Source organism: Salvelinus namaycush, chromosome 21, assembly GCF_016432855.1.
Source record: "Salvelinus namaycush isolate Seneca chromosome 21, SaNama_1.0, whole genome shotgun sequence".
NCBI lineage: Eukaryota > Metazoa > Chordata > Actinopteri > Salmoniformes > Salmonidae > Salvelinus > Salvelinus namaycush.
This window is the reverse complement of record NC_052327.1, coordinates 45,745,307-45,771,118: the sequence shown is the minus strand read 5'-3', so window position 1 is coordinate 45,771,118 and position 25,812 is coordinate 45,745,307. Positions and strand designations below refer to the sequence as shown.

At 44.2% G+C, this 25,812-nt stretch overlaps 2 protein-coding genes across 2 annotated transcripts; both read right to left on the bottom strand.

Annotated features, from left to right (window-relative positions):
- Nucleotides 1-457: 457 nt before the first annotated feature.
- On the bottom strand, nucleotides 458-7,493 carry LOC120066417 (protein adenylyltransferase SelO-1, mitochondrial-like). Its single transcript, XM_039017779.1, has 9 exons — nucleotides 6,831-7,493; nucleotides 6,450-6,653; nucleotides 6,168-6,345; nucleotides 5,550-5,680; nucleotides 5,075-5,352; nucleotides 2,954-3,122; nucleotides 2,487-2,672; nucleotides 1,753-1,909; nucleotides 458-1,613 (listed from the first exon to the last, which is right to left on the bottom strand). The coding sequence occupies exons 1-9, from the start codon at nucleotides 7,430-7,432 to the stop codon at nucleotides 1,380-1,382; spliced, it is 2,139 nt and encodes a 712-aa protein (XP_038873707.1). The 5' UTR covers nucleotides 7,433-7,493; the 3' UTR covers nucleotides 458-1,379.
- Nucleotides 7,494-16,399: 8,906 nt separating this feature from the next.
- Nucleotides 16,400-24,355, bottom strand: LOC120066042 (pannexin-2-like). Its single transcript, XM_039017113.1, has 5 exons — nucleotides 24,127-24,355; nucleotides 21,135-22,249; nucleotides 17,495-17,627; nucleotides 17,051-17,239; nucleotides 16,400-16,707 (listed from the first exon to the last, which is right to left on the bottom strand). Exons 1-5 carry the CDS (start codon nucleotides 24,353-24,355, stop codon nucleotides 16,400-16,402), a joined length of 1,974 nt encoding a protein of 657 aa, XP_038873041.1.
- Nucleotides 24,356-25,812: the final 1,457 nt, after the last annotated feature.

The window sequence follows — 25,812 nt, the reverse complement described above, 5'->3', positions numbered from 1 at the left end:
TGATTTATTTAGAACTCAAGGCACACTTAACCAGCATGCCTACCACAGCGATACGCCATCTCATTTGTGCTTAGTATTATTTGTTTTTCAACAGGACAATGACCGAACACACCTCCAGCCTGTGTAAGGACTATTTTACCAAAAAGGAGAGTGATGGAGTGCTGCGTCAGATGACCTGGCCTCCACAATCCCCCGACCTCAACCAAATTGATATGTTTGGGATAAGTGATATGTTTGGGATGAGTCAGACTGCACAGTGAAGGAAAAGCAGCCAACAAGTGCTCAGCATATGTGAGAACTCCTTCAAGACTGTTGGGAAAGCATTCCAGGTGAAGCTGGTTGAGAGAATGCCAAGTGTGCAAAGCTGTCAAGGCAAAGGGTGGCTATTTGAAGAATCTCAAATATAAAGTATATTTTGATTTATTCAACAATTATTTGGTTACTACATGATTCCATATGTTTTATTTCAGTTTTGATGTCTTCACTATTATTCTACAATGTAGAAAAGTCAAAATAAAAACTCTTGAATGAGAAGGTGCTCTAAAACTTTTTACCGGTAGTGTATATATGTCATAGCAGCCATAATACTGACCACTTAGTGCTTCATTGCACAAATAGAACACCACAACATTGTTGTAGGTCATGATAACATTCTATGTATTGCCTACATTTTCCAGGAAGCTTCAAAACTGCTATTGTCAACCAAGAAAACCATGGGAAATATACATATATTTTATGATTTAATATGCAAGTGAGAATGAGTAGGTGTTCTAAAACTTTTGACCGGTAGTGTAAATGTTGGTAATTATGTTATACTTGTGCGCTAAGTCATTTGCGGCTCAGTCAGTCACATACGTGAACCATTCTGTACGATTCAGAGGATATGTAAATCGTCATATACAATCATTCCTTTTCACACGCATACAGACACATTACACACACATGACATTTGGTATATTGAGGTGATACTCCTAGTCTCTCAGACTCAGACGGGTCACTGTAGGACTGGACGTCTGGGCCGTCATTCATAACCAGACAGCTAATAGGCTACGCAGATCTACAGAGCGGGATCTGTATCTGTATTAAGAGTATAGATCTAATAAAGACGTGATATTTCCATAAATGTAATTATCACTTGGATCAAAGGTGTGATTTCAAATTTCTGGGGTTGTACTCTGAAATTTGCTAAAACTCTTAACACATCCTCTCCTCTATAGACTGACTGATTGACATAGTAGCATCTTAACTCATAAATGTACTTTCCTTGACATTACCCACCCAAGTAAAGCGAGAGAGTGGAGAGGTAAAGGTAAACAGAGGTGAAGAAAATACTGAGTGACTCGCTTATAACTTTAGGTGGGTTGACTGTCAGGAAGGGACTACGAAGATCAGGTGACACAGATTTCATTGGCCCAAACCGGGGGCTTGCTGTCATAGGGAACACGCATTCGGGAGGATGCTGCTTCTGCCCCCTGCTGTGCCCCCTCCTCCTCCTCTTCCTCTCCACCCTCATTCCTCTGCCCCTCCGACCCCCCCCGGCCCAGCCAGCTCAGCTGCTCCAGACCAAGCTGGGTAGAGAAAGGCTTTTCCAGAACCTTCAACACACGCTGGACCTAGGACACAGAGAGATGGGAGAAAGATCAAACCATGAGAGGGAAATCCAGAGAAGCAAGTAAAGGCAGAGACATGTTTTTTCCTTCCTTTTGAGAATCCTACTGTTCTGGTGACATCATTGCTTGATCGGAGACTGACCTCACTGAAGTCTCCGTTCTCGGCTGCCTCTATTGCATTCTGGGCAATGTAGTTCCTGAGGACATATCGTGGGTTGGTGCCATCCATCATCTTCACTCTCTCCTCCTGCAGTGCCTGGATGTCATTTTGGCCCTCGACCTCCCTAGCCAGACGCTCCCTGCACCAGTCACAACACAGAATTAGATTCATTAGGGCACACCCGAGAAAAATGCTTTGCAACGGAGAACTGCGTGGAATAGGAGTGCTGATCTAGGATCAGTTTTGCCTTTTGGATCATATTGATTAAGACAGGAAGACCTGGGGCTGTATCCACAAAGCGTCGCAGAGTAGAGAATTAGTTGTAACTATTGAGAAGAGACATTTTACCCCTAATCATATGGGTAAAAATAAAAGCTATGCATGAAGCCTCTTTAGTCATAAGAGTCCCACCTAGTCGAAAGATATTAAGGAGACCTCATGAGGCATCCTAACCTGTTAAGGAGTTACCAGCAGGTGTTTTGATAATAGAAAAAGGCAGCGAGTCAGTGGTTCCTGCACCATAGACAGGCAAACTGTTGTGATTACTAGCTGAAAACTTTTGTGAGTTGATTTTTACTTCTGGCTCAGAGTTTGTCTGAACAGTGTCTTAGCAAGATTCTAAACCTACCCTGAGCTGGGAGTTTTTGTTGTCTTAAAACAGGTTAACAGGATTCCTAGGACTTTTTCTGAGATGCTTTAAAAATACAAGCACTTGCCTGTATGAGGTGATCCAGGTGGCCCAGTCCTCCCTGTGCTTGGCCTTGACCTCTACCTCATCAGCCTCAAGCAGCTCCTTCAGCCTGCCCAGCTTCTCCAGCTGCATGGCCACCGTCCTCCGGTCTGATATCATCTGGAACAGGGACGGGTTGCTCTGGGCCAACTGCAGCAGCATGGCCAACTCACTGAAGGGTGAAGGGAGAGTGGTGTCTTAATAAAAAATGTCAAAAATGTGATCATTAAAAAAAAACTAGTAGAAGGGAGAGGCAGAGGAAGGGGAAAGAGATGAAGGACTATAATAGACAAACTTGGGTCAGAGGATCATGTCCATCCAATGGACTATGTCCACTACTGTATTATTGACCAAATTCCAAAGCTCTACTACAGCTTCAATGACCCAAGACCAAGAAGCTTCCAACAAACCATTACCTGTGTTCTCATTGCTCATGTCAATATATTCTCTCACCGTGGGTCCATGCTGGGCTTGTTGGCAGCCTTGAGCTCCTCCAGAGAGGCACACTGCTCCAGGAGGAGGTCTTTGGCCATTTTGATGACTCCTTCCTCTGCTTCCCCATCTCCCTCAGTGGGGCAGGGGATCTGGCTCAGACAGCGGAATGTGTTGGTGAAGTCTGCTCCTAGTGTCCAGGAAGAGAAGGATCAGAGATTAAATCAGTCATGCTTAGTCAGTGTCATAGCTGTCTTCTACTGGCAACATGTTTTCTGTGTGAATGATGTGACCGTGAATCATCTTTCTATGCATCAGTGCTGAGTGTTCTGCGGCACACCCCTCAGTTGTTTGTCCCTCATTCCCCATAGCTTTGTTATGTACACTCACCAGCCAGTTTATTAGGTACACCACCCCGTTCACAAAAATGGATCGCCGTGGCCGTGGCTTGTTATATAAAACAGGCAGACAGGCATTCGGTTACAGTTCGATTGAGCGTTAGAATGGGCAAAACGAGTGACCTAAGCAACTTTGAGCGTGGTACGATCATCGGTGCCAAGCGCGCCAGACCCAGTATTTCAGAAACGGCCACCGTCCTGGGCTTTTCACGCACAAGTGTCTAGGGTTTAACGAGAATGGTGTTACAAACAAAAAACTGTTCTGGAACCAAAGGAGGGTCTGACCCGGTACTACACTGAACAAAAATAAAACATAACATGTAACAATTTCTAAGATTTTACTGAGTTACTGTACATCAGTTAATTCATTAGACCCTCATCTGTGGATTTCACGACTGGGAATAAAGATATTAATCTGTTGGGCACAGATACCTTAAAAAAAAAAAAGTAGGGGTGTGGATCAGAAAACCAGTCAGTATCTGGTGTGATCACCATTAGCCTCATGAAGCGTGACATCTCCTTCGCATAGAGTTGATCGTGGCCTGTGGAATATTGTTCCACTCCTCTTCAATGACTGTGGGAAGTTGCTGGATATTGGCGGGAACCGGAACACGCTGCCGTACACGTAAATCCAGAGCATCCCAAACATGCTCAAAGGGTGACATGTCTGGTGAATATCCAGGCCATGGAAGAACTGGGACATTTTCAGCTTCCAGGAATTATGTACAGACCTTTGCGACATGGGGACGTGCATTATCATGCTGAAACATGAGGTGATGGCGGCAGATGAATGGCACGACAATGGGCCTCAGGATCTCGTCACAGTAATTATGTGCAGTCCAATTGCAATCGATAAAATGCAACTGTGTTCGTTGTCAGTAGCTTATCCCTGCCCATACCATAACCCCACCACCACGGGACACTGTTCACAAAATTGACATCAGCAAACTGCTTGCCCACATGACACCGTCTGCCATCTGCCTAGTACAGTTGAAACCGGGATTAATCCGTGAAGAGCACACTTCTCCAGCGTGCCAGTGGCCATCGAAGGTGAGCATTTACCCTAGTGAGGATGACGACCACGCAAATGAGCTTCCCTGAGATGGTTTCTGACAAATCGTACAGAAATTCTTTGGTTGTGCAAACCCACAGTTTCATCAGCTGTCCAGTGACTGGTCTCAGACGATTCCGCAGGTTAAGAAGCCAGATGTGGAGGTCCTGGTCTGGCATGGTTAAACGTGGTCTGCGATATGAGGCCGGCTGGACGTACTGACAAATTCTCTTAAACAACGTTGATAGATAGGCTTATGATAGAGAAATTAACATTAAAATTATCTGGCAACAGCTCTGGTGAACATTCCTGCAGTCAGCATGCCAATTGCATGCTCCTTCAAAACATGAGACATCTGTGGCATTGTGCTGTGTGACAAAACTGCACATTTTAGAGTGGACTTTTATTGTCCCCAGCACAAGGAGCACCCGTGTAATGATCATACTGTTTAATCAGCTTCTTCCTATGCCACACCTGTCAGGTGGATGGATTATCTTGCCAAAGGAGAAATGCTCACCAACAGGGATGTATACAAATTTGTACACAAAGTTGGAAAGAAATAAGCTTTTCGTGCATATGGAACACTTCTAGGACCTTTTATTTCAGCTCAAGAAACAGGCGATGTATTTTTGTTCAGTGTAGATGGATGTACCTAATAAACTGTCCGGTGAGTATGTCTCTCTCTCTCCCTACCTGTGTTATGCATGGTCTGCAGCAGCTCAGTGATGAGCATCTCGTCCTCCGGTTCTTCCCTCCTCAGCAGGCCCAGCTTCTTCCTCATGTTGCCCAGGTAGAAGGTGTTGTAGAGGGGCAGGTACTCGTCCAGAACAGCCTCTGCCCGGCCTGGGGGCAGCTCTGGGTCCAGGGCTTCAGCCAGGCGAGCCAGGTTCCAGCGGCAGATAGCCGGTTGGGCCTGATAGGAATAGCGGCCTGAGTTGTCTGAGGCATTGCAGATGAAGTCAGGATCAAACCTGCAGACAAGATAGAGGGGGAATTAGGCAGTGTTAAGCCAGACCCTTGTATGGATTCAGTAACAAGTACATTAAAAGTGAAGTTGAAGTTTGAAGATGACAATAATAAAGATAAAATAAAGCAGGTCAGCCATCCATGCTAGTCAAGGCTACTGCTGTGGAAGAGATGGACTGCTGCTGAGTACTGTATGACGTACCTGTCCATGAAGCCATAGGGGCCATAGTCTATTGTGAGTCCCAGAATGCTCATGTTGTCTGTGTTGAGGACTCCATGGCAGAAACCCACACACTGCCACTGGGCCACCAGCCGAGCTGTACGTAGCATCACCTACCAGTCAGGGACAAACACACACACACAAATACGCACCAGTGTCAGAACAGAAGGAAGAGGAGATTACTTGGGTCTAGTAGTTTAAACTTTAAATGTATCTCTTGCTTAGGTGCTGGGTTAGGCAATACATATCTAGGGATTATATACTGTGCTGTGGTGGTCAAATAATATTTTTCATGAGACAATTCATTAATAGCACAGTGTGCTAAGACAGTGTCACACTCACTGTATTTCTTCAACATCTTATCGACAGCAGATTAACAGGATAAGAGGATAGCAGTGTTCTTGGATCCATGACAAAAAGGTCAAGGATAGAGAGCGCTCAAATGTAGGCCTACAGTCTGCTTTGAGTCAAATTAGTTTTACTTTCATGAAGGACATAAAAGGATATCCTTCAAGTTCATAAAGCCTAAGAGCATTACTGTACACTTTAACATAATGAATCATGGATGCTTCACTGAATCTAGTGGTGTTTATACTATACCTCTCTGAAAAATGCCACATTCCTCTCCACTCTGTCAGTGTGGTTCTGCTGGATCTCTGGGTAGAAGGTCTCTATGACATAATCTATCATCTGACCTCTGATCGCATCATGGCCGTAGCTAGGGCCCTGGCGGCCTGTGTTCTCATCAGTCGCCTTGAAGATCTCAAAGGACCCAAACCTGCACGCACGCAAACACAATGATCAGAGTGACACGTTTTAGTATTGTTCCTTAAAGTCATTTGCCATAACTGTGAGACTGAGAACATGTGATAGGCTACGCACCTGATGAAGGTGGGTGCGATGCGGAGGACCACAGAGCACCTCTCTTTGCGGGGGTTCCCACTGTAATACACATCCCGTACCACCTTGCTGTCAGAGGTCACCAGCGACCCCGCCCTCGTGGTGGGCACCCCGAGAGCAAACACTGCTTCGCTGCAAAGAAACTCCCTGATGCTGGAGCGCAGCACCTTACGCCCATCCGCTTGTCTGGGAATAGAAGAGAAAATATGATAGATGTATTCAACAACATTAGCACATTTTCATAGGCTAAGTTACAATGATAGTCAACTGTATTTAAACTGATGAATTTGACTTGAGGAAACAGATTCATTAGCTAAATAATTTTTGGAACTGTCTAGTCATGCTTATGCAATACTATCCAACCTGGAGTAGGGCGTCAGTCCAGCTCCTTTGACCTGAATCTCCCACCGGCCACTGGGGTTCTCTCGCAGAAGCTCGGGGCACTGGTTTGCTGGAGTTTTTAGTTCACCAAGATAGCAGGCCGCCCCGTCCCCCAGCTGTCCGGCGAATGACCCGAACTGGTGACCGCAGTAGCAGTGCGCTGCAGGCTCGGACCCTGGCATTACTTTGGAGCCGCTCAGGTACTCTGGACCCAGTGGGTCGTTCAGAACCTCCATGGCGTTCAGCCCAAGCAAAGCTAAAGCATCATTTGAGACGGCCACAAATCTGGGCTTGACCACTGGCTGTGGTTTTACTCGAGAGAAACAGGCACCTGTCACCCTTCGCGGACCAGGTTCTTCTGATGTATCCAGTGGAAGTTTCTTGAGTGCGACATTGTCAAATTCGAGGCGCTCGAGCGGTGAACGACTGACCGCCAGACCCATGTCGTCCATAACAACAGCCGAGAAGTATCTAACCACGACGACAATACCAGAGCGAAGAAAATTTGACCGTGCAAGACGAAGTTTTAAAGAAGTCATCCAACTAAAGCCGGTAGGTCTGTTAAAACTCAGCAGAGACCTCATTCACACCTCCAAGATACGACGCTATCACAGGTCTGCACTACGGATGTTTGTCAGAAATGGTTTGCTACTCTATTATTGGTCCTACCGGAAACGATACGAGACGGAACTAAGACTTGTGCATTGGCCATGGCAGCCTAATGGCAGCCAAGGAATCCTTAAATGTCTAAATTAATGAGAGATGTTAGATAAAATGACAGAATAAGTACAAATAGAATGAAAACAACTTTTTTAAATAAAACATATATTTTATTTTAACCTTTTTATAGTTCAATACATAATTCAGGCTTCAATATTTGCCTTGTTTACAGTGATACTACTACAGTGAGGGTGGGCATACAGACCATCGGAGAAAAAACGTTATTCACACACACACAGAATCCACAACCCGTTGTCTGAGGGTCTTACCCGATATGTATACAGCACACCCAGACATGCAGTATGTACGAACAGAGACACTCAGACAGAGACAGGAAGACAGAACAATGGAGGACAGATAGAGATGAACAAACCACAGCTCTCAATCCAGTCCAACAGAATCACCTAAATGAACCCATTAATTCCTAGGGATTACGGTTATAGAATCATGCACGTTTTAGATTAGAGTAATTTAATCTGGATGTCAGATGTTCCTGTACAGAGAGAGTTCATTGATTGCTTGTTGTACAAATTGCATATTTTCTCATCATGTCAAGTGTGACCCATCACTCCGGAAGCTGCAGTTATGTTTAAGATGTTGAAGGTGCCTCATTGCAAGTACAATGAAATATACAAAATGTTCCCATTTAAAATGAATTGCTTGCTTCGGCATCTCCATCATGAAAAAAATATCAAACATTAGCCCTTTTAAATTAAGTATGTGATACGTGTCGGTGTTACGGTATTTTACCCTTCCAAGTCCAACCAATACATTACACACAACTGACCTGCTGACATGCAGCGTTCTTTGAAAAAATGTAATCATGAGAGTTCACTTAAAATACCAGTACAAATTTGAGCTGGGCATTGCCTTTGACAGTACAGGTATTTATAACACACGTCTAAGCATTAGGTTGTTCTGTCTGTATCCACCAGTATGGCTGGTTGTGTGTAACGCCAACCAGAACAGATCAGTTTATGCCTTGAGGAACAGTAAATTATGTGCCCAGAAGAGAGATGTAGTCACTATAACAACTGAAATAGCCTATTCCCTGGGTTTACCGTCCTCAAACTTACTATGAGCCCTTTACACAGTAAAGGAGGCACTTGACTGTCTGTGTAGGCATAGCGCCACTAAAACTAGTTACTAAAATTTCGTCTCTTGGCTGGGGAGAGAACTTTACCACAACAGTGGGAAACTAAAGTGTAGTCAGTTACATACACTATACTGTATATACAAAAGTATGTGGACACCCCTTCAAATTAGTTGATTCGGCTATTTCAGCCACACCCGTTGCTGACAGGTGTACAAAATTGAGCACACAGCCATGCAATCTCCATAGACAAACATTGGCAGTAGAATTGCCTTACTGAGAAGCTCAATGACTTTTAGCATGGCACCGTCATAGGATGTCACCTTTCCAACATGTCAGTTTGTCAAATTTCTGCCCTGCTAGAGCTGCCTCGTTCAACTGTAAGTGCTGTTATTGTGAAGTGGAGCAACAACGGCACAGACGCTAAGTGGTAGGCCACACAAGCTCAAAGAATGGGATCGCTGAAGCACGTAGCGTGAAAAGATCGCCTGTCCTCGGTCGGTTGCAACACTCACTACCGAGTTCCAAACTGCCTCTGGAAGCAACGTCAGCACAATAACTGTTGTCGGGAGCTTCATGAAATGGGTTTCCATGGCCGAGCAGCTGCACACAAGCCTAAGATCACCATGGGCAATGTCAAGCTTCGGCTTGGACTCGCCATTGGACTCTGCAGCAGTGGAAATGTGTTCTCTGGAATGATGAGTCACGCTTCACCATCTGGCAGTCCGACAGAAGAATCTGGGTTTTCCCTGCCCCAATGCATAGTGCTGGTGGAGGAGGAATAATAGTCTGGGGCAGTAGTTCATGGTTAGTGGATATGCCCCATTGAAGGGAATCTTAACGCTACAGCATACAATGACATTCTAAACTATTCTGTGCTTCCAAATTTGTGGCAACAGTTTGGGAAAGACCCTTTCCTGTTTCAGCATGACAATGCACCAATGCACAAAGCGAGGTCGATACAGAAATGGTTTCTAGAGATCGGTGTGGAAGAACTTGACTGGCCTGCATAGAGTCCTGACCTCAACCCCATTGAACACATTTGGGATGAATTGGAATGCTGCGTGCCAGGCCTAATCGCCCAACATCAGTGCCCGACCTCACTAATGCTCTTGTGGCTGAATGGAAGCAAGTCCCAGCAGCAATGTTCCAACATCTAGTGGAAAGCCTTCCCAGAAGAGTGGATGTTGTTATAGCAGCAATCGGGGGACCAACTCCATATTCATGCCCATGATTTTGGAATACGATGTTTGACGAGCAGCTGTCTACATACTTTCGGTCATGTAGCATACTTACATACATTCGGAAAGTATTCAGATCCCTTCACTTTTTCAACATTTTGTAATGTTACAGTCTTATTCTAAAATGGATTAAATAAATGTAAAAAACTCAGCAATCTACACACAATACCCCATAATGACAATGCAAAAACAGGTTTTTAGAAATGTTTGCAAATTTATTACGACTGAAAAACAGAAATGCCTTATTTACATAAGTACTCAGACCCTTTGCTATGAGACTAAATTGAGCTCAGGAGCATACTGTTTCCATTGATCATCCTTGAGATGTTTCAACAACTTGATTGGAGTCCACCTGTGGTAAATTCAATTGATTGGACATGATTTGGAAAGGCACACACCTGTCTATATAAGGTCCCACAGTTGACAGTGCATGTCAGAGCAAAAACCAAGCCATGAGGTTGAAGGAATTGTCCGTAGAGCCCCGAGACAGGTTTGGGTCGAGGCACAGATCTGGGGAAGGGTACCAAAAAATGTCTGCAGCATTGAAGGTTCCCAAGAACACAGTGGCCTCCATTATTCTTAAATCGAAGAAATTTGGAACCACCAAGACACTTTCTAGAGCTGGCCGCCCCGGCCAAACTGAGCAATCGGGGGAGAAGGGCCTTGGTCAGGGAGGTGACCAAGAACCAGATGGTCACTCTGACAGAGCTCCAGAGTTCCTCTGTGGAGATAGGAGAACCTTCCAGAAGGACAACCATCTCTGCAGCACTCCACCAATCAGAACTGTTTGGTAGAGTGGCCAGACGGAAGCCACTCCTCTGTAAAAGGCACATGACAGCCCGCTTATGGTTTGCCAAAAGGCACCTAAAGGATTCTCAGACCATGAGAAACAAGATTCTATGGTCTGATGAAACCAAGATTTAACTCTTTGGCCTGAATGCCAAGTGTCACGTCTGGAGGAAGTCAGGCAACGCTCACCACCTGGCTAATAAAATCCCTACAGTGAAGCATCGTGGTGGCAGCATCATGCTGTGGGGATGTTTTTCAGGGGCAGGGACTGGGAGACTAGTCAGGATCGAAGGGAAAGATGAACGAAGCAAAGTACAGAGAGATCCTTGATGAAATCCTGCTCCAGAGCGCTCAGGACCTCAGACTGGGGTGAAGGTTCACCTTCCAACAGTACAACAACCCTAAGCACACAGCCAAGACAACGCAGGAGTGGCTTTGGGACAAGTCGCTGAATGTCCTTGAGTGGCCCAGCTAGAGCCCAGACTTGAAACCAATCAAACATCTCCGAAGAGACCTCAAAATAGCTGTGCAGCGATGCTCCCCATCCAACCTGATATAGCTTGAAAGGATCTGCAGAGAAGAATGGGAGAACTACCCAATTCTTTAAAATATTTTTTATTTAACAAGTTAGTTAAGAACAAATTCTTATTTACAATGACGGCCTACCGGAGAACAGTGGGTTAACTATCTTGTTCAGGGGCAAAACAACATATTTTTACCTTGTCAGGTCGGGGATTCAATCCAGCAACCTTGCGGTTACTGGCCCAACGCTCTAACCACTAGGCTACCTGCCACCCCAAATACAGGTGTGCCAAGCTTGTATCGTCATACCCAAGAAGACTCAAGGCTGTAATCACTGCCAAAGGTGTTTCAACAAAGTACTGAGTAAATGGTCTGAATACTTATGTAAATGTCATATTTCATTATTTTATTTTTTATACATTTGCAAACAAAAAACAGTTTTTGCTTTTTCATCATGGGGTATTGTGTGTAGATTGATGAGGGGAAAAACAATTTAATCCATTTTAGAATAAGGCTGTAACGTGGAAAAAGTGAAGGGGTCTGAATACGTTCCGAATATACATATATATATACACACACACACACACACACACTACCGGTCAAAAGCTTCAGCAGTCGACGTTCTTCATTTCACCTGTCACATTATTTTACATTATGAAGCATATCGTAGTTCCCCAGAACAGTTGAGCCAGTAACAATGTTTGTTTGTAAACAGCACAACGGGAGAAAGTGCGAGGAGCAGGTGAGTCCAGCTGTGTATGGACAGGGATCGAGTTTTATATTGAAAGTCAAGTGTTTTTTTTGCTTAAATAGAGTGATCAGCGACGTGCAACTATAGTTTTCCTTCACAGAAAATACATTAATGCAACATATTCGTCAGAACATAGCTTATGTGCAAAGCTTTTTGGCAGCCACACAAGTAAATAAGCTAACAATGAAAAAGGTATGTTTTGGAAAAACGATGCATTGCCATCATATTTCTAATGTTTACCATAGAAAGAATGTAGCCAGCTACATTTCCTAATGTTTTGCTTACGTTAATCTTGCATTTTTCCAAGAAAAGTAGGCTGTAAAAGTACCGGAGAAAAGTAGCTACATATCAGTCAGAGCATGGTCTGCTGATAGAATGCTCTTTTGTGAATTCTCATCTGATTAGAGAAGTGCAACTGAAGCACGAAATTAGTCTGATGCCGAGCAGAAATCACAATAAGAAGTATTTTACAAAACGCAGCAAGATATTTGTTATGCGTTTTATCTTTTTGTCCTGCATTAACGCGACCCCTAAGTTTAACTTGCTAGTGAATCTAAGTGAGTGGCTGAATTAATAAGGTGGCACAGCATCATTTTTAAAATATTTTTATTTTACCAGTTAAGTTGACTGTGAACACATTCTCATTTACAGCAACGACCTGGGGAATAGTTACAGGGGAGAGGAGGGGCTTTGTGTTAGCCTTCTGCCGTGTTTGGAAGGTCAAAGCCCATTGGATAAGTTATTTGTGGCGCTGTCACTATCTTGATTTCCTTGCGTTTTTTCTCCTCTATGTTCTCCTCTCCAAGCAGAGCATGTAGGCCCGTTGCCCTAGCGACTCCAGACTCCACACAGCATGTATCCTACACATGCTGCTCCAGAGCCAGTATTGTTCTTCCTTCAGACAAGCATGCATAAAAACATTATTCATTTGCACAATGTATCTCGTTCACATTCGCTTGTAAATGTCCAAACTCACCAAAAATGACATTCGGTAGCTCCTACCTATATATGTGTAACTTTATGAGCTGGATTGCCTGTCTTTGCAATTCGTTTATTTTCGTTCTTCATTTATTTTAATCTGATAAATGGCATATATAGGCTCTCATTAGCATATTTAGCATATGTGAAGCTAGCAGCCTCCATTGAAATTTGCTATTACTTGTGCTCATTTTGTTAGCATTCTGGTAATAAACGCCCACTGGGCTGTTTAGCGTTTGTTGGCACCCCCTTATGTACTACGCCGGTAATACTGTATATCCCGGTATGAGAGAGGGATGGTATGATGATATGAATATCTGGATACCGCCCAATCCTACTTTCATCATGATTAAAAAATAGCTATTTCCTGCTACGAAACTGCATACTTCATGCAAGATTAGCTACATCATCTTCATAAACAGTTTGTTGACACATTTGTTGACAGCCAGCTATTTTGCTGGCTAGCAAGTCACATTAGCTAATGGTTTCACACTTACTAGCTAGATGGCTAGCTTCTAGTGACACATTTACTCACAGAAAAAAAATATTCCCTTATTTTCCACATATTAGCTATCTATCTAGCTAGCCAATCTAGCTAGCTAGTTAGTTAGTATTAATTTAGGGTGTTAGTGAGCAAGTTGGACGAGCTAGCTAGCTGGCATATCTGATAGCTTGCTAACTTCTTGGTAATCAGGTGTATATCAGTTTACAATATTAAAGCTACGTTAATATAATAAATAGGAATGCAAACTTACAGGCTAGCCAACCTGTGTGCTCTCACCTGTACTCAGTCAGACTGTGACTCGTCTGTTGTCGTTGCCTTCTGGTACTTGTAGTTCGTGGTGGAAATATGCTTGTAGTTCTTATTATTGTGTATTTTATATATCTATTTTCATGCATATGCTATTAATTACAGAAACATGTATAGAAAGAACTCATGTTCAACTTTTATTTTTTTAAAGTGTATTACTCATGACTACATCTTATAACCCCCCACAACTCTTATTTCACCAGAGAAACACCACCCACCTTAAGAAGGAGCAGGATCAAGTTACACTGTCTTTCCTCTGTTTTACTGGGACTAGGATTTGGGGTGGATAAATTGTTTCTAGATCTGTACCCAGGCAGGGAATGTAGGCAATCTACCTAGACAGAGCCTTCAGGAACAAAACCATTTCTTTCCTCAATCTGAGGTCCCCAACTCCGAAGAAAGCATGAGGAGGGGCGCTCCTCTATCAACATGTTCACACTCATAAACTTGTGCTACATGTCATATTTAAAGTGCCTTTGGAGGCATTAGTGAGCTGAGTACATCAAGGGGATAGTGTGCCAACCACAGATCATGAAATTAATGTATTTTTTGTCGTCTAAAAAATTGCCAGACAAGCACCCTTCAGATTGCATCTGCTGAATAATATGTCTAAGGTAGCCTAACCAGGCAGGTAGTTTCCCAAACCATGCATTTAGTGGATTTTAGACTGTGAACATCACAACCATCAATCTATTTAGAAGGTCAACTTTACATTGCCAAATACACTTACCCTATATCTCACTGGTAGGTTAAGTAATATTATAGGATTTCTAATCCTTTTTACATGCACATTTTTACATGCCCTTTTATACATATTTCATTGCCCAAGATGACAAATTCACAGCATAGAGGAATCCTCATAGTGTGTTCATAAAAAATACCTGCTTGTTGTAGATTGGTCTGCCATCACTGTTCAGTTTTGGCTACCAATTGCTCAGACATACGGTTGATGGTGGTTGTTTGCTACACATATCCCCTTGTCTATGGCATCATAACCGGTGAAAGGTGCTTTTATATCCTGATAACAATTCTACTAACTACAGTACTGTACTTTTCATTCGTTCATTTCATTGTCTTTGGTGAGTAATGAGACAGCACGATGAGAAAGTGTTACTGAAATGGGGTGCTGTTGTTGCTCTCAATGTGGTGGCACGTGGCAAGGCAGGCCTATGGCTATGGTGAAATGGTAGGACAGTCAAAAGTAAAGCATTCAGATGCTGTATATTTCATTGTGTACAATGTTTTCTTTATCTACGTACCACTTCACTTATTCTTCAAAACTTTCACAAGAAGAGCTGGGAGGGACTGCAATGTCCAGCTGGGGTTGACTGTAATGTCCCCAAATGAGTCCAGGTTTCAGTTGAAATGCAGTGCTGGTGTAAAGACGACTGTACTTTGACAGCTCAACAGTTCAGAGTAACTATCACAGTAATTAGGGCTCATATAGGGACAAACACTGACATTGAGAGGTGGCAAGGTTGGAACACATTTGTAGATCCATAGCAAGAAGATGAATGCAACTTGAATGCAAAATGTTGGCAAAAAATTATTATGCATATTCTTGCCTATATTCATTAAAGTGGAAGTGTTTCTGAATCTGACATGTATTTTACACAAGAAAATCTATTATATGACTTCCTTATTGGATGGATCAATCAACCTCACATAGTAAGTGCACTAGTGGTGTGAGAGGAACCCATTAAAGTTGCCATCTGTAACTTTCATTCCCACTCAAAAGTACTGCCCCTGCACTTGTTTGTAAACTAAAGGGGAACTAAAACTAATGTAACCATTTGTTTTTGTTTCACTTCTTGGATAGGTGTGTGCCACTGGGAAAATTAAAGTTACAGATTGCAACTTCTGAGCCCAATCTTCAGTAAGGTAGGTGCATTCTCACTTCGCCTCCTCTGTCCTGTGTGTGGTCAAATGACACTGATTAACTAATTGAACATTTATGTGTGAAGCACACCACAACAACCGACATAGGGCTACAGAGTCTATAGATTATTTACAGTATGTAAAATGGAAGTGTATACATTATTGCATATTCTTTTGCATATATTGCAGTGCAGATTTTTAAACGTATTGCATGGGCTTTCAGTATACTTGGATAGAGGGACAATAAGCAATGATAGTAATGTTTTTATAAACATGTTTTCAGAATTTAACTGTTGGTAAAGCCGTCTTTTACATGGTGTGCTTTACTAAAATGTGTGTAAAAAGCATTCCACCTTCCCTTTTCTCTTTCCTAGCTTTTGTAATATGAGCTGCTTCCTCTCCAAGTCAAGGATATGAGCAACAAATGCTGTCTGCATTTCAACAAAGTCTCCTTGCTTCCCATCCTGGACAAATCAAGTGCTGAGCGAGTTACAGCAGATGACAGGGTTGATTAGCACACATTGAACCAGTATCCTCTCTTTTGCTGCATCTTGTTAAATCTTCATCAAAAAATGATGGTTCAGCACCATCGGCACCCTCATTCAGTCCCTTCACCAGAGAAGAGGTGCGTTGTGAGCACAGCACAACTGTGTGGTCAGGAGGACAAGTTTTTTTTTCTATAGGCAGACAGTGATTGGCATGGAAGTGGTGAGTACATGTTGCGGTGTTTGGGGACATTTTGAGGGGGGACGTGTGTGTGTCTCCTCCTCAGCACTCCCCAGCAGCGATTAGTTCCCCCACGGGTCTCTCAGCCAGTCTGGCCCCCTGGCCTCCAGCCCCCTCTTCCTCCATACTGAGTATCTGGTGCATACTTAGAAGCTGGTGGGAAGGGATCCGAGTAAAGACTGCAGGCTGGGCTTCGGGCTCCTCTTGTTCGATCAGGGAATCTGTAGGGTGGCAGTCAGCGAGGGAGGGTGGGTTGGGGCTGGGAGTGGCATCGTTCAGATAGATGCTGGTGGGGACGGTCATTGTAGAGAAGACCGTGTTGGTGGACTCTGGGGTGCAATCTTTCTTTTCTGAAGAGGGAGAGAGAGAGAAAAAACTATGGTACAATTGTACACAGGCCCACAGTTCTTTCCTGACCACATGACCTAATCAGGAACATTTTTAGACCCTAGTTATAGCCTACTTGTAGTCTATAAAGACAAAGTGGTCATGAAAAACTCTGGGTCACCATTGCAAACTCTGTCACCATTGCATTAGGTTAAGCATTCTGTTAGAGTTGGCTTTTTCTCAGTTCTCTCCTTTCTTTCCTTTCTCTAAAATGCCAAAAATAATCAGGGGAGACAGGAATATATAGAATAAGGTTTGGTTGCCTTGGTGACAGATTCCTCCTGAGATGAGGCATGGCAATAATACCTGTGATAGAAGCAGAGACATGGACGATGGTGTGTGTGCCCTCGATGAACACAGAGTCCAGGGTGTGGTCAGGGGGCAGAGGCTCTGTGCTGACTGTCTCTACCTTGGTGGGCTTACGGATGGTCAGCATGTATGGGTGAACATCCAGGGTAAAGTTGCGACTGTGCTTTTTCTCCATTGCGCTCATATCTACAGTCAGGCATTCAACAGATATGGTAAGGGGGATAGAACACAATAGCATGACCAAATTGTGCATGAGTTGAACAACTTTATTTACAGTATGTGACATTCCTGAAGCACTTTTCTATGCAAAAGCAGTTTTAGTCAAATATCCAAAATAGAGAAATATAGCAAAATTCTGAGTAACCATAAAATGTATATTAGCCTACTCAACTTTCTATTACCATAATTTCTACAGTAATGTCACTGCTCTCAGTACAGTACCTTTGGCAGAGGGCGGGTACTGTGTGCTCTTGCTTAATGGAGCAACATAGTTCTCTGCCACTGGTTTCCTCCTCACCGGTTTGGGCTTCTCAGTCTTAGTGCTGTTCTCCAAACGCGTCATTGTCAGAGGTTCCTTCACCATGGACAGACATGGACAGTTAGTACAATTATCCCAAGTAGAATTAGATTATTGAAGGGATGGTTCACTTTTGTGAAGTTTTAGCTTATTTTACCAAGGGTTTTTTCCGACTTACTAAGGGTTACCTCTGGTTTTAACAAACTTTAAAATGTTTGGGATGAAACAACAACACCCTAGATAATTAGCAAAAAAGCTCAAACTTAAAAAGTGAACGATCCTGTTACGTTGTATAATGATAGGAGACAGGCGCAGGAATACTAAATATTTTTTTTATTTCTCTACCCAAAATAGCGTACATCATGAACATGACGGGGACAAAGCCCAAAACAAACACGTATGTGTATATATATATATATATATATATATATATATATACTGCTCAAAAAAATAAAGGGAACACTTAAACAACACAATGTAACTCCAAGTCAATCACACTTCTGTGAAATCAAACTGTCTACTTAGGAAGCAACACTGATTGACAATAAATTTCACATGCTGTTGTGCAAATGGAATAGACAACAGGTGGAAATTATAGGCAATTAGCAAGACACCCCCAATAAAGGAGTGGTTCTGCAGGTGGTGACCACAGACCACTTCTCAGTTCCTATGCTTCCTGGCTGATGTTTTGGTCACTTTTGAATGCTGGCGGTGCTTTCACTCTAGTGGTAGCATGAGACGGAGTCTACAACCCACACAAGTGGCTCAGGTAGTGCAGCTCATCCAGGATGGCACATCAATGCGAGCTGTGGCAAGAAGGTTTGCTGTGTCTGTCAGCGTAGTGTCCAGAGCATGGAGGCGCTACCAGGAGACAGGCCAGTACATCAGGAGACGTGGAGGAGGCCATAGGAGGGCAACAACCCAGCAGCAGGACCGCTACCTCCGCCTTTGTGCAAGGAGGAGCAGGTGGAGCACTGCCAGAGCCCTGCAAAATGACCTCCAGCAGGCCACAAATGTGCATGTGTCTGCTCAAATGGTCAGAAACAGACTCCATGAGGGTGGTATGAGGGCCCGACGTCCACAGGTGGGGGTTGTGCTTACAGCCCAACACCGTGCAGGACGTTTGGCATTTGCCAGAGAACACCAAGATTGGCAAATTCGCCACTGGCGCCCTGTGCTCTTCACAGATGAAAGCAGGTTCACACTGAGCACATGTGACAGACGTGACAGAGTCTGGAGACGCCGTGGAGAACGTTCTGCTGCCTGCAACATCCTCCAGCATGACCGGTTTGGCGGTGGGTCAGTCATGGTGTGCGGTGGCATTTCTTTGGGGGGCCGCACAGCCCTCCATGTGCTCGCCAGAGGTAGCCTGACTGCCATTAGGTACCGAGATGAGATCCTCAGACCCCTTGTGAGACCATATGCTGGTGCGGTTGGCCCTGGGTTCCTCCTAATGCAAGACAATGCTAGACCTCATGTGGCTGGAGTGTGTCAGCAGTTCCTGTAAGAGGAAGGCATTGATGCTATGGACTGGCCCGCCCGTTCCCCAGACCTGAATCCAATTGAGCACATCTGGGACATCATGTCTCGCTCCATCCACCAATGCCACGTTGCACCACAGACTGTCCAGGAGTTGGCGGATGCTTTAGTCCAGGTCTGAGAGGAGATCCCTCAGGAGACCATCCGCCACCTCATCAGGAGCATGCCCAGGCGTTGTAGGGAGGTCATACAGGCACGTGGAGGCCACACACACTACTGAGCCTCATTTTGACTTGTTTTAAGAACATTACATCAAAGTTGGATCAGCCTGTAGTGTGGTTTTCCACTTTAATTTTGAGTGTGACTCCAAATCCAGACCTCCATGGGTTGATACATTTGATTTCCATTGATAATTTTTGTGTGATTTTGTTGTCAGCACATTCAACTATGTAAAGAAAAAAGTATTTAATAAGAATATTTCATTCATTCAGATCTAGGATGTGTTATTTTAGTGTTCCCTTTATTTTTTTGAGCAGTGTATAACACAAGGCTGTAACCCAAACAAAGAGCGAGGTGTAAACCTCTAATAAATACACTGGACGATACCCATAATAACAAGACACGGGACGAGACCCGTAATAACAAGTGCACATTAACACAGTAACATGCAAGCCGACACAACAGAGCGCAGGTACTCACAAGACCAACGGACATGGAACAATAATCAACAAGGACAATGGAGAACAGAGCGCACATATATACACATACTAAGGGGGAATCCATGACAGATCTCTTAAAACCGAGTAGGTTCTCTTCCTTTAGAGAGTTTGGTACCATCTCTTGCTGAGGGCCTCATTTCTCTAAGGGCCTTTTCAATCAGAAACATCATGTCAAGTCTTCTCAATAAATGCTGATACGAATATCTTAGATATTGTTCTAGTACACTGAACAAACCGACTCTACAGTAAGTGGTGCTGTAACATGTGCGCTGGGAAGCAAGTTCAGGGAGCGCATAATTTAATAAACAAAACAAGAAACACGAACAACGCGCAGGCAGGAAACTGAAGCAGAAACAATAACACCTGGGGAAGGAACCAAAGAGAGTGACATATATAGGGAAGGTCAGGGAAGTGATGGAGTCCATGTGAGTCTGATGACACGCAGGTGCGCGTAACGATGGTGACAGGTGTGTGCCATAACGAGCAGCCTGGTGACCTAGACGCCGGAGAGGGAGCACACATGACAGGTGCTTTGGTTTTTCAGCACAGTGGGTGAAGACTATTTTATTGCATATTAATTTAGATTAATATCCTAAGACATTAATCGGATGGAAATCCACAGGTTGGTTTCTTAGTGTGAGAAGATGAATGAATATCAGTTCATTTGAGTTGGAAATCAGGAATATCCTTTTTTCATTGGTGGTAATTAGTCATAACAATAATAGATTTAGCCGACTATGTGTAATTCAGCTTTAGACAAACAGATTGCATTTCCAGCCCATGATAATTGGCCAGAATATGCAGACCTGTGGCTACCCTCTTTTAGAATCTCTTGTCCGCTGAGTTTGTGCCTATGTCGGAGGCAATCTGAGACAAAATATCCACAGGGAAGTGTTATCAACCCGACCTTCAGTACGCTGGTCTGTATATCATTTTTTTTTTTGCATGCGACAAACATTTGCACAATATGACCAAGTCTAACCGAACCACAGAGTGAATGTTGTCCCACACAATCAGCTGTCAAATTTCACAAACGCTTCCATCTGATTGCGAGGAAACGTGGTTCGATTGACTATGTTCGGTACATTTGGCTATTGTTTACATGTTGCAAAATGCATCAGGAGATTGAAAATGCAAGTGACAGAACACAAAATCTCCACCTCCTACCGTCAAAAGCACCAACAGCACGGACAACCGGTAAAGTAAGTGTAAATATCATTTTATTCAACATTCTGACTTGTAGACTTGCGTATTTTTTAGGCAGACTTCTTTCATACTGAATATCCATGGGGTAACCATGGTAACAGTGATGTTTAGGCAAACCTGTGGCAGGTAGCATTTAGGCCGCCTATGCATGGGGACCTACCTTAAAAGGCTGGGGGAGGGGATTGGAGCTGGGGATCCACTTCATCTTCTTGCGTGGTCGTTTGATGACCAGCGGCTCCCCTCCCAGCTCCCCCACTCCCAAGAGAGAGGGGTCCATGTTGGGGTCTAGGGTCTGGATGCCTGAGTCCCTCACAGAGGGTGTAGCGTCATGGTTAGACTGGGCCAGGGCGGCCAGCAGCTGCCTCACCACATTGTCATACATGAGGTCACTCTCATTGGTGATAAAGTCAAGGCGGTTGAGTGATTTGATGTGGTCGCGGTTCTCGTTACAGAACATGGCCAAGATGTTGATGTCACAGAACTGAGACTTCTGCCAGCGCCGCCGCGTCTTGATGCCCACCTTGTGCAGTTTGTCGAACACGAAGTTGGACTTCCGCACCACGAACAGGTGCAGCAGGTTGACCAGGATGACAAGGTTCATGGTGCTCAGCAGGGCGATGTCTACGGCGGCCATAATGCGCTGCAGCTGCACGGCTGGCAGTTTGCAGTTGACGCTGAGCCTCAGCTCAGGGATGCTGCTGGAGTCTGGAGGCTCCCCCAGGGCACAGCTGAACTCGTTCTGGCGCTGGCGGTGCCAGTAGGCGCTCAGGTAGGAGATGGGGATGGAGCTGAGGCACATGATGGCCAGGTGGCGCGCAAGGTACAGCTTGGCCAGGAAGTTGCTCTGGCCTCGCCTCTCCAGGTACTTCTCAAACAGGTTCTGCTCGGGGCTCTTCTCCTTCTCCGCATTCTCGATGATCTCTCGTCTCTCTCTCTCCGTGATGCCTGGTCCTTTGGACTGGATCTGCTTCTCGATCTTAGGGGCCCGGCCCTCGGCAGCCCGGTGGTAGCAGTTGTCGATCTCGTGAAGCAGGAAGTTGAGCTCGGAGGTAAGTCTTGTGGAGGCCATGAACTCCCAGCCCAAAGCAGGGATGTACATGATGCCGGCGAAGGCCAGCAGGGCGTAGGGTAGGAACTTGTGCTCAAACAGCGAAGGTCGAAGGTCAGGCTCCACCCCGGGAACGGCGTCACGCAGCTCTGTCCAGCAGTAGCCTCGTGCGTACAGGGCCTGGTCACGGGTGAAGTTGTGAGGCGTGTAGCAGTAGATTGACTCCTCTGAGAGGGGAAAAGAAGGAGAGAGTTAGCCTCATAATCTGACATTACAACATGACTGAGGGTAATGGATGTTTGTAATCTATTTACAGTAAGTGAATCAACAACAAAAAAAATTGTTGTCAAACTTTCCTCTAACAGTCAGTCCTTGATATAATGTTGATATTATAGATGTTTCCTATGTGGGGGAAATACCATTGATTAATTTCATCCATTTGTGTCAGAAGACTTCTCAGATTTCATTACTCTCTGGAAGTGCTGATTCATGGTATAAAACCATCTGCAGAGGAGACAGAGAAGGAGGCAGCACTTCAAGCCACACTTGTATTCCATCCATTCTTTCCCTGTTATGCTTGAGTATGGTAGCAGCAAGGCCATTCGACGGCCGACTGACAAGGTCTGGTAGGTTCAGGGGTGCATCTAGCCCTGAGGTGCACTTGTGACTTTCATTTAATGATTGTTGAACTGAGCATGAGAACATTACACACTGACTGCAAAGCGCTGAGCCAGGTGTCTGAGGGCTGGGGGTGGGTACAGTGTCTGGGAAAGGGCTGTTTTTCAGGCTTGAGAAAGTTTATGTGATTGCTCTTCAAATTTGCACACGTTCATATTTGGCCTGTAGGCTCCTTCATTTGGTATTGGACTTTGCCTGAGACTTAAATCCAACATAATTTGTTCAATTTAAGGGTAGCAACCAATGACATCAATACAATAAGTATTGTACATAAATGTAATATAGTGCACGTTGCACTGCTGTCTTCGGTTGTTGCCATGGCACTTGAGGTTTGTGGGGCCTATCAAATGGGTCCCGTTGGCAACCCATGTTTTGAAGAGGAGTAGTGCAGAGAATACAGAGATGGGCTCCCACCCAATCCCATCCTCTGTCGGACCAGTACTTCCCGCCCGGTACTAAGTGAAATGCTCAGTCACAGCTGGTTGGTGCTGCTATGCAGACAGCCTGACTCAGCATTGAGCTTTCCTTTCTCTCCTCTCTGTTCACTACAGTAGCCCAGTCTAATCTCTGAACTGATCTCTCACACCAAAAACCAAAAGCACTGCATACTTAACCCTACATTTCCCAGATCTATCATTCTGATCAAAAAATAACATATGGTGCATTTCGTCTGAGGATTTACCCGAGTGTTTTACCCAAAAGATTCAGACTTTTCTGTTTCCATCGACGCGGGCCGGCCCCCGTGTCTCACTGTGCCATGGCTCCAACGGACCTGCTCAGACTTGGAGCCAAGGCAAGGCCCTAGGCACTTTTAAGCTTTAATTTACATAACAATGGCTAACTGTGAACTTTAACACCTTCTTACAAACCAACAGTCATGAGTTTCATTTTTTAAATTTAGCTTTATTTAACTAGGCAAGTCAGTTAAGAATACATTCTTATTTACAATGACGGCCTAGCAAAACGCCTCATGCCTCCATGTTGTGTTGCTACCATGCTGTGTTGTCACGTGTTGCTGCCATGCTGTGTTGTTGTCTTAGGTCTCTCTTTATGTAGTGTTGTGGTGTCTCTTGTCTCTTGTCTAGTATCTGTGTTCTGGTTCAGTGTAAAGTGAAAGGCTGATGTGATGTGAGTTAACAACAACACGTTAAGACATACAGTTCCCTTCCCAACCTGCTGTGTGTGTTTGGTGTTTACTGCAGCAGCATAGCAATGTCACAGGCCCCTCTAGTGGCCATCTGCCAGACCTGGATTCAAATACTATTGAACCAGTAGAATAGTTGCAAAAGTGCAAACACCGCCCCTTTTGGCACTCCAGGCAGACGAGAGCAAACTCTCAAAACAATTGCCCCAGACAAGCACAACTAATGTATATTATTTCAAATAATAGTTGAAGCCAGGTCTGCCATCTTGCCGACCCACTGACCTGCAAAGTTCCTTGTGAAGACAAGAGTGACGAGCAGGATGGGTATGATGACGGTGCCGATGGTGACTACGCGGTCAAATGGTAGCTCCAGTTTAAGCTGGACCATAAGGCCGGCCAGCATTCCTCCCTTCTCATCCTGGGAAGAGCCAGGCAGGATCAGCTCCTTCAGCTTCTCTCCCGCCAGCAGAGCCGTGGCCATGTCTAAGTTCTGCTCGAGGATGTTCTGCATCTGGCCTGAGAAGACAACGGCCACCCCCTCCTCCTAGATACCTCCACACACACACACACACACACACACACACACACACACACACACACACAGGACTGGCGGTCTCAATGCCAGAGCTGGTCATGTGGCGTGGCAGGAACGACTGGGTTTTGATGGACAGTCTTGGATATGTTCACTGACGGTGAGTCAGACAGATTGATGCTCTCTGACTGTCTCTTCCCTCACCGAGGAAGGACATTGTGTTCAGTCAGTGGTTTACTGTGGGTTCCAGTTGTGCTGTGTACATTCTGTGCTTTTGTTCTCTCTCACCTTTAACTGGCCTTGGTCCACACACAGTGTGTCAGGTAAAAGGAAGGATAGATGATCTTTCTCTCGGTTCTCAAAGAGTGTGGTCTCCGGTGGATGAGTTTGTATGGATTTATAGTATACCCAGATCAATAGGGATACCTACTCCGATTCCATCTTCCTGCAAAAGACAGATTGTCCAACCTGGTCTCAGAGCATTTCGTATTATTCTGTATGTAAATCCGAGACACTCCATTTAGTATGCAATATTAGGTTTCGTATGGTATGTATTAATTTGTGTGATATATTGTGATTTACAATTCAACACCCATTTCATAACAGATGTTATGAATTTGCAAAATGTACAATATATTACGGATTTGTAAAATGTACTATATGTTACGAATTTGCAAAACATATATGTTACGAATTCTAGCTAGGTGGCTTGGTTGCTATTTGGTCAGAACCAAATCTGAACCAATCATAGATATCTATGTTTCACAAGTTTGGACAGCATGGTACAATACAATAGAGCACAGCAGAGTACAGTGCACAGTAAATAAACATACAGTAGAGCACAACATACAGTAAAGAAAAGTAAAGTGTACTTTATTATACCCTACTTTACTCTAATGTACTCTACTGAACTAAACTGTACCATAATCTACTGTAGTCTACTCTACTGAATAAAACTCTGCTATCCTATACTGTACTGTAGCGCACTGCACTCTACTGTGCTCTACTGTACTAAACTGTGTCGTACTGTGATGTTAAACTTGTGAAACATAGCTTAGAGGTCTATGATTTGTTCAGATCAAATATGTACTTGTTTGGGAGAGGAGCTCATTAGAATAATACCCAGCATGCTTTAAGTGTTTTTTTACATTTACATTTTGGTAATTCAGCAGACACAGAGCTAACTAAGGTAGATAAACAAAAACTTATCACAGTCATAGCAAGATTATTATTTTTTTTACTGCTACTGAGAATGCTATTGTAGTTTAAGTGGTCTGTTGGTTTATTCTGTAGGTTGGAATGCTTTGAAAAGCTAGCATAAGTGCATGTGACAGATGGGAGCAATAATACATATTCTGTCACAATCTTCAGTTGGTTCCTCTTTCCTATAGTATATTAAGAGGCTTGAAAGAATGTATTTGCAGAAATTTGGACAT

Excerpts from the sequence above, each read along its gene's own strand:
- LOC120066042 (XM_039017113.1), bottom strand. The coding sequence starts at position 24,355 with ATGCAGAACATCCTCGAGCAGAACTTAGACATGGCCACGGCTCTGCTG. Across the intron at positions 22,250-24,126 it reads CTTCACAAGGAACTTTGCAG|AGGAGTCAATCTACTGCTAC; the intron begins GTCAGTGGGTCG and ends TTCCCCTCTCAG. Across the intron at positions 16,708-17,050 it reads TGTCTCTGCTTCTATCACAG|AAAAGAAAGATTGCACCCCA; the intron begins GTATTATTGCCA and ends CTCCCTCTTCAG.